This window comes from Notamacropus eugenii, chromosome 1 (genome assembly GCF_028372415.1).
Source record: "Notamacropus eugenii isolate mMacEug1 chromosome 1, mMacEug1.pri_v2, whole genome shotgun sequence".
Lineage (NCBI taxonomy): Eukaryota > Metazoa > Chordata > Mammalia > Diprotodontia > Macropodidae > Notamacropus > Notamacropus eugenii.
In genome coordinates this window covers 341,472,129-341,480,725 of record NC_092872.1, presented here as the reverse complement: position 1 = coordinate 341,480,725, position 8,597 = coordinate 341,472,129, and the positions used below count along the sequence as shown (strand labels likewise).

Here is an 8,597-nt window from a genome sequence, read left to right as displayed (position 1 = left end):
GCAAAGCACAGAGAAAGACAAGGAATGTTTTGGACAAGATCACAGAATTTATAAAAGAAAGTAATAGAAAATGTACTGGAGAAGTAGGAAGTAGCCAAATTGTTAAGGATCTATCCTAGAGGCAACAAGGGAACCATTGAAGAGTTTCCATGGTCAGATCTGTTAAGGAAAATGATTCCTATGTAATACTAACAGTTTATATTTATGTAACACTTTCAGGTTTGTAAAGTGTTTTTGTATATATTGTCTCATTTGATCTTCATAATAATACCAGGAGATATGAATAACAAGTATTATCCCAGTTTTACAAAGAAACTGAGGCTAATTGGTATAACATGATCACATGATTAATAAGTGGCATAACTGAGATTTGAACCTGTATCTTACATCTCTGATGTTAGCTCTTTCCACGATAATATTGCATCTCATGCAAATAGACAGACACTAGGACATCCTGGTACAACACTCAAATTCACTGATTGACCAATTTGGGAAGATTGGAGGATGTATAGATGCTGCTAAGCATTTAAAGCCGGTGTGGTATGCCCTGTGCTGTGCTCTGAGCAAAGCAGAATCACTGTAGCACAATGGAAATATGAGATATGCAAACCTAGATACATCTCCATCCCAAATGTGCAAACAGACTATTTGTGTCCAACCTGTGATAGATCCTTTAGAACTTGTATTGAACTGATCAGCCATAGTTGAACATACATTACCTTGATCCCAACCTCATGATATAATCCATCATCTTCAAGTAGAAAGGACAAACGAGTAATTCATTAAACCAGTGTATGCTATTCACAACTCCATGTCCACAAACTCAGCAAGCTCAAGTCTGGCTGAATGGCCTAGACTCAATTCTGGGTAGTTTACAACAGGGAGAAAAGAATGTTTTTTTCACTTTTGAATATGATAAAAGTATTCTAAAATGCAAAAACCATTCTTAGCTTGCAGGCATACAAAAATAGGCAACTGATCCCTGGCCTAGAATATTCTCCAGAATAGACTGATTGCTACACATTGTCATGGAAGGTTCTCAAGTTCCCTTAATATACTCTAGCAACTAAGCACTCCATGTTCTTCTCCCCTAGATACTCAGCTTACTAAATCAGTAGTGTATCCTGGGGTTGGGACAAAGAAGCCATTCTGCTTTTCCTGAGAAAAAAAGAGCTTAGAGGAGGAAACTAAATCCTAGACTTTGTCTTACCCCTGGGTAACTGGATTGGGGTAGCTTGTTCCCATAGGCTCAATATAAATGCTGACTGACATTAGAGTTTAAAAAAAAAAACCTAAGAGGATCCAAAGTCTTTTTCCACAGTCCTCAAGCTTGAAGGGAATGAATATAGAAATGGTGTCTCTTTCCTCCAATTAAGTATATACTTACCTATTTCTCATCTATATCCTTGCAATAGAAGGTAAGCTTCTTGGGGAGGATTCTGGGAAAATGGCAATAGTAGGTCAGAAAATTTCAAGCTCTCCAGATTTCCCCCACAAAAAAGATAAAATAACACCTCATGGTGAGCACAGAAGGAGGTAAAAAAAAAGAGTTGGGGCAGAATAGTTTGTCCTTTAGGGACAACCAGAGAAGATATATAGAAATCCCTAATAAGTGTGAACACCTCCAGTCTAGTTCCTCTGAAACAGCAAGCAGGAAGCCCCTGGGGCTAGCTGAGTTGGGAGATAGCCTCAGTCCCAGCCACAGGAATTTTCACCTCCCAGACAGTGTGGGGAAGATTGAGGGCACCTCTGCTAGTAAGGGACACCCAGACCCAGCTATGCTGCTGAGATGTGGCTCTGGGTGAGAAAGAATACATGAGAAGAAACCATCACACATGGGGTGAGTACAGAAGCAGTGGAATAGGGACACAGATGGCTACAGGATGGTAGAGTTCTTGGTTTTGGTCCCAGGTCAGAGGGGTGAACTGAAGGAGGATCTGAGGCCAGAGGCACCACCCCCTATATCCCAGGACTAGAGGTGATTACAATATTTTATTAAGATGCTACAATTTTTTTTAAATGAGCAGGCAAAGGAGAAAGAACCGAACTATAGAAAGTTACAATGGGAATAATGACTAAGGTTCATCTTCTGAGGATATTGAAGCAAAAAAAAAAAAAAAAGCTTCTCCTCCCCGAAAGAATAATGTCAAATGGTCACCTGCCCAAAAACAATTCATAGAATTTAAAAGACTTTAAAAATCAGATGAGAGATTGAGGAATTTTTTTTAATACAAACAATCCAAGAAAAACAAGACAATTATGAGAAGTGAAACAACAAGAAAAGGAGATCCAGAATCTTAAGGAAGAAAATGACTCCTTGAAAATTAGAATTGGGTAAGGGTAAGCAAGCAAAGTTATAAGACCAAGAAATAATAAAACAAAATATAAAGAATGAAAAAGTAGGTGGAGCCAAGATGGTAGAGTAACATCATGCACCTTCTAGAATGCTGCCCCCAAGCCCACCCAAATACCTGTAAAAAATGGCTCTCAACAAATTCTGGAGCTGCAGAACCCACAGAATGACAGTGAAGCAAATCTCCAGCCCAAGATATCCTGAAAGGTCACCTGAAAGTGTCCATCGTGCCACGCAGGGGGCAGGGTGCAGTCCAGTGAGGGCCACACAGGCACAGACAGGACTTGAGCAGGCTTTGGGGAGACTGAATCTCTCACATCTGCAGTAGTTTCCAGACTTCAGGATCCCCAAACTCCAAGGACAAATTGGGGGAGGGGGGGGTCAGTGGAAAAAGCCTGTGGGACCTAAGTAGGAGAGTGGAGCAGTCTGGCCCCAGCACCAGGGCAGCAGAGGGGGAAGCGAGAGGAGGAACCCACAGCAGCCACAGCAGCAGCAAGGGCAGAGACAACAACTGTTTCTGGAGCTCTAGGCCCACAGATTGGGGGGGGGGGGGGGAATTGAGCAGCTGACTGGAAGCAGAGATCTACTTTGACAAAGAGCTCAGAAGTCAAGTAAATGGCTGGGGAAATAAGCAAAACCCAGACAAAGAATCAGACTACAGAATCTTACTTTGGTGACAAGACCAAAACATGCAAACAGAAGACAGCAAAGTCAAAGCTCCTCCATCCAAAGCCTCCAAGAAAAATATGAATTGGTCTCAGGTCATGGAAAAGCTCAAAAAGGATTTTGAAAATCAAGAGAAGTAGAGCAAAAATTGGGAAGAGAAATGAGAGTGATGCAAGAAAATAATGAAAAAACAAGTCAACTGCTTGCGAAAGGACACCCAAAAAAAATGCTGAAGAAAATAACACTTTAAAAAATAGACTAATCCAAATGGCATGAGATACAAAAAGCTAATGAGAATGCCCTAAAAAGCAGATTTGGCCACATGGAAAAGGAGATCCAAAAGCTCAATGAAGAAAATCAGTCCTTAAAGATTAGAATGGAGCAGATCGAAGCTAGTGACTTTATGAAAAAATCAAGAAATTATAAAACAAAACCAAAGGAATGAAAAAATAGCAGACAATGTGAAATATCTCATTGGAAAAACAACTGACCTGGAAAATAGATGCAGGAAAGCCATTTTAAAAATTATGGGACTACCTGAAAGCCATGATAAAAAAAAAAAAAAAGCCTAGACATCATCTTTCATGAAATTATCAAGGGATACTGCCCTGATATTCTAGAACCAGAGGGTAAAATTGAAAGAATTCACCGATCACCTCCTGAAAAACTTCCAAAAGAAAAACTCCTAGGAATATTGTAGTCAAATTCCAGAGTTCCCAGGTCAAGAAGAAAATATTGGAAGCAGCCAGGAAGAAACAATTTGAGTATTGTGGAAATACAACCAGGATAACACAAGTTCTAGCAGCTTCTACATTAAGGGATCACAGGACTTGGAATAAGATATCCCAGAAGCCAAAGGAGCTAAGATTAAAACCAAGAATCATGTACCCAGCAAAACTGAGTATAATACATCAGGGGGCAAAATGGTCTTTCAATGAAATACAGGACTTTCTAGCATTCTTGATGAAAAGACCAGGACTGAATAGAAACTTTGACTTTCAAACACAAGAATCAATAGAAGCATGAAAAGGTCAACAGGAAAGAGAAATCACAAGGGACTTACTAAAGTTGAACTGTTTACATTCCTACATGGAAAGATCATATTTGCAACTCTTGAGACTTTTCTCAGTATTTGGGTAGCTGGAGAGGATTATATACATATAGACGGAGGGCACAGGGTGAGTTGAATAGGAGGAATATCTAAAAAAATAAAATTAAGGGGTGACAGAGGAATATATTGGGAGAAGAAAAGGAGAAATGGAATGGGGCAAATTATCTCTCATAAAGAGGCAAGAAAAAGTTTTTTCAATGAAGAGGAAAAGGGGGAGGTGAGAGGGAAAATGTGAAGCCTACTCATCACATTTGGCTTAAGAAGGGAATAACATGCACACTCAATTTGATATGAAAATCTATCTTACACTACAGAAAAGTAGGGGAGAAGGGAATAAGTATAGTGTGGGTGGGATGATAGAAGGGAGGTCAAATGGGAGGAGGGGGTAATTAGAAGTGAACACTTTTGCGGAGGGACAAGGTCAAAGGAAAGAATAGAATGGGGAGCAGGATAGGATGGAGGGAAATATAGTTAGTAGTCTTTCACTATATAACTTATGGAAGTCTTTTGCATAACTACACATATATAACCTATATTGAATTGCTTGCCTTCTCAGTGGGGATGGGAGAGAAGTTGGAACTCAAAGTTTTAAAAATGAATGTTAAAAATTGTTTTTACATCCAACTGGGAAATAAGAAATACAGGTAATGGGGTATAGAAATCTATCTTGCCCTACAAGAAAATAAAGGAGATGGGGATAAGGAAAGGGGGCGAGGGGTGTGATAGAAGGGATGGGACATTGGAGAGAAGAGATGGGGAGAAAATTTGGAACTCAAAATCTTTTGGAAGTGAATATTGAAAACTAAAAATAAAAAGAATGAAAAGTATAAGAGAATATGAAACAAGAAAAACAAGTGATCTGGAGAACAGATGAAGAAGGGAGATGACAAAGGCATAATTAGAATCCCACAATATCTAACAGTAGTGACACTAAGACTGCAAGTCTTCCAATATATATTGAAGAGCAAAGCAACTGAGGTTGCAGCTGAAAATATCATACCCAGTAAAGTTAAATATAATCCTGAATGAAAAAAAATAGGACATTCAATAAATTACCAGACTTTCAGAAGTTTGTTGCAAAAAAACCTGAGCTTAATAGAAAATTGACATGTAAGATCCAAGAGAAATATAAGGTATACATGAAAGACAAGGGAGTCAAAAATAAGGACAGGCTGTTTAATTTTTGTATGAGAAAACATAAAACATATTTTTTGTGATTATTAATAATTGAGTAGCTTGAAAGATTGGGGTAGATGGCTGGTTGTTCTGGAACCCTACTCTCATGAGGAATGGGTTAAAGAGGTGTGTGTGTGTGTGTGTGTGTGTGTGTGTGTACAAAAGCCTCCTAAATTCAGAAACTCATAAAAGGATAAGGGGATAGGGAGAAGGGAAGAGGATTAGGGAGGAATTCACATCACATCTAGGTTAAAGGGAAAATATATACATTTAGAAGGAAAAAGTCTTCTAAATTTATAAAGAAATAAGAGGGTGAGGGAATAGGATGGGGAGTAGAAGGGTGTCTAGATTAATGGGAATGGGACAAAACAGCAATAATATTTTCATAACATAAATTCAGAGAAAAACAAGAGGGTAAGGAGGAAGAGTTGGGGAAGAGTATAAGGGAGGGATCTTTGGTGAGAGGGGTAGGTTAAGTAATAAGAGGGCAAGGTAGCGAGTAGAAGTAGAGTCAGGAGAAACAGGAATTAAAGAGACAAACAAACATAAAATAAAGATCAGGAGTAGAACTGGGGGGAAAATGCAGTAGTAATCATGGTCTCAAAGTTAAAGCTAAAATAGATTTAATCAAGAGAAATATAGGGAAATATTCATCAATATTGTTTTAGAGTAGTCAAAATAACTGGGCAGTATAAGGTTGGAATATTGCTGTGTAGGAAATGAGTTGGAGGACTTATAAAAATATGTAAAGACTTGGATTTAGGAAAGAAGAGAAACAGAATAAGCTAATACTATTTTATATAGATGTATGTGAATGTATGTCTGTATATAATTATGGATATCTAAGAATATGCATCTGTATGTATGTGTGTGTATATATACATATCCATATCCATACCCATATATAAATATATCATGAGGGGTGGGGTGGGGAGGAAAAGGGGAAAAAAGACACAAAATAAAAAGCATACAGCAGAGAACAAAAGAAAACTTACAAGAAAACAAAGACCGGTAGCTCTGAATACAATATATAGTATTTATTATATAGGCTTTCTTGAAATGGAAATTTATTGCTATATATTTTGAATCCTTTCTTATGTTTTGCTGTGTACATACAATGTTTTTTTCTTTTCTTAATTGTATTTAAGTTTTAGTATCTAAGTCTATAATGTTTCTTTTTCTTTTCTTGTGCATTTAAGTTTTAGTTTTAAGTTTTTTTTTAAAAAAAGAATATAAACTCATTGAAGGCAAGGACTGTTTTATATCATCTTATCACTTGCACGGTGCTTTGGACACAAGGCACTTAAATGCTTGTTTGAATTACCTCACTTATAAAGCTGGAGAGGAATCTAGAGAAAACATACATGAAATTATCTCATTTTACAGATGAGAAAACACACTCAGAAACGTAAAATAACTTGCCTAAGTTCATATAGGTAATAATTGGAAGAACCAGGATTTTAATTCAAATCTACTCATTTTAAGGACAGTCATTTTCAAAGATACCAACTTTTATCCAAGAACACACTCAACTGAATTTTTAAAATGTTAATTAAATATCTACTATGTGTAAGGTGTTCTATTAACATCCCAGGATACAAAGCTAAAAACAGAATAGTTTTAATGAACAAATCAATGACATTCTTTTCAAAGACTTTTCATGTTTATTATCTCATTTGATCTTACCAACAGATAGCATGATGAAACCTGACAAACCCTCATTTCAGAATCCCTAAATGCAGCCATGTTGTAAAGAAGGAAAAAAAATACAGCTTTGTTACGACGTCCATGGATAAGCAAATTGAAACAAAGACAAATCACAATACTGACACATGTTTTTTTTGGATACTTGGGGCAGAACATGCATTAGAACCAAAGGAAGAGGAGCAGTCTTTCTGCCTGAAATCCATTCCAAAAATATTCAACAACATGTCTCTAAATCCATGTGCATTTTTATTTCTATTAACAGCTATTATAATATGTAAAATAATAAAAACAAGGGGGAAAAGGCAGAGGTTTCAATATTTTATTCAAGTTGTATTTTTAAGTGGTGGTAAGTACAGCATTTGGAGGGGAAGGCTTCTAATTCCACACAATATGGAAGATTCTAAAATGTATCCATTAATTGCTAAAAAAAAATTAGTGTGAGAATACAACAGAAGTCCAATTTTGATTCCAAGTGATGTCACTATGTGAGCACAGTTACACAGACTCTTCCCTGCTTATGGTTCTGTGTCCTAGCAGCCTCTTTATATGTAACTCAGCCAAAGTGAATGGAACCACAATGAGACTAGGAATTAAGTACTACATTATTGGCTTAATCACATCAAACTGGCTCCACAACAAAATGGTACAAAGTGGACACCTAAAGGACTCTGCAGACAACTTTTGGCAGAAATAACTAATCAAAGCTGGAACAATTCATGAGGATTTGACTTTGAAAAAAAAAAAAAGTCCCCTTTTCAGACAAATTTTCACTCCATCAAGGAATGAGCCTCTTTCTACCCACTTAGGATAGATATGTAGCCAAGTTGACTGCAATGGACCATGAATTCTCAGGAAGTCAAAATTTCATTCATTTTATCAGTCCACATTTACTAACTGCCTTCCACTAGCAGCTATCTCTAGATGAGAAAAGGTGGTTCAAGGCACCCTTTCAATCCTTAGAGAATTCTGAAAGCTGTTGTGGGAATCATCACATATCCCCTCAAAAGCCTGGAGCTGAAAGGACCTTTTTTTCTGAGTAGGGTTTCTTCTGTATCTCTGAAAGGATAACACTTTAAAGCTGCATCATCTTTAACCTGGAGATCTAACATGATTGATACATAGCAATACTTGCGTCCCAGACATACAACATGAAAAGGTACACTAATTTCTGAAGGTAGCTATCCTGCAAAATATTTTAAAATTAAGTGATTGTACAATTTCTTTTATGCTTGAAATTCCAGTCCTAGACCAAGCTTGTGGCCACCAGCATTGACATTCTTGCCATCCAGCAAAGCTGATAATGTCAGTTTGATACCTACAGTGCAAACAATTGGGACAAGAAAAAGATTTCATCAGTGAAAGATTAAAGTACTTTACACAACCATAAAAAAATTCAGAACCTCCCATTAAAACTGTGAGTTCATTCCAAGCACTTCCCCTACCAAGTTACATAAATATATTCTGGTTGATTGGTCACATGTGTAGACTATTATGTGATGAAGTTAGGAAGAAAAATAGTCAGTATCTATTTAAAACACTTATGAGATAGGGACTAGACATGAAATTTTATTAGCATAGAACAAC

General features: G+C 37.1%; 1 protein-coding gene across 3 annotated transcripts in view; it reads right to left on the bottom strand.

Moving 5' to 3' along the window:
* Positions 1-7,318: 7,318 nt before the first annotated feature.
* The window catches only part of VDAC1 (voltage dependent anion channel 1), a 35,935-nt gene continuing 34,656 nt past the window's right edge, over positions 7,319-8,597 (bottom strand). For all 3 annotated transcript variants that reach the window (XM_072629957.1, XM_072629958.1, XM_072629959.1), the window contains exon 9: positions 7,319-8,328. In XM_072629957.1, coding sequence (XP_072486058.1) covers positions 8,237-8,328 — 92 coding nt within the window. In that variant the 3' untranslated portion in view covers positions 7,319-8,236. The remainder of the gene's footprint in view (positions 8,329-8,597) is intronic.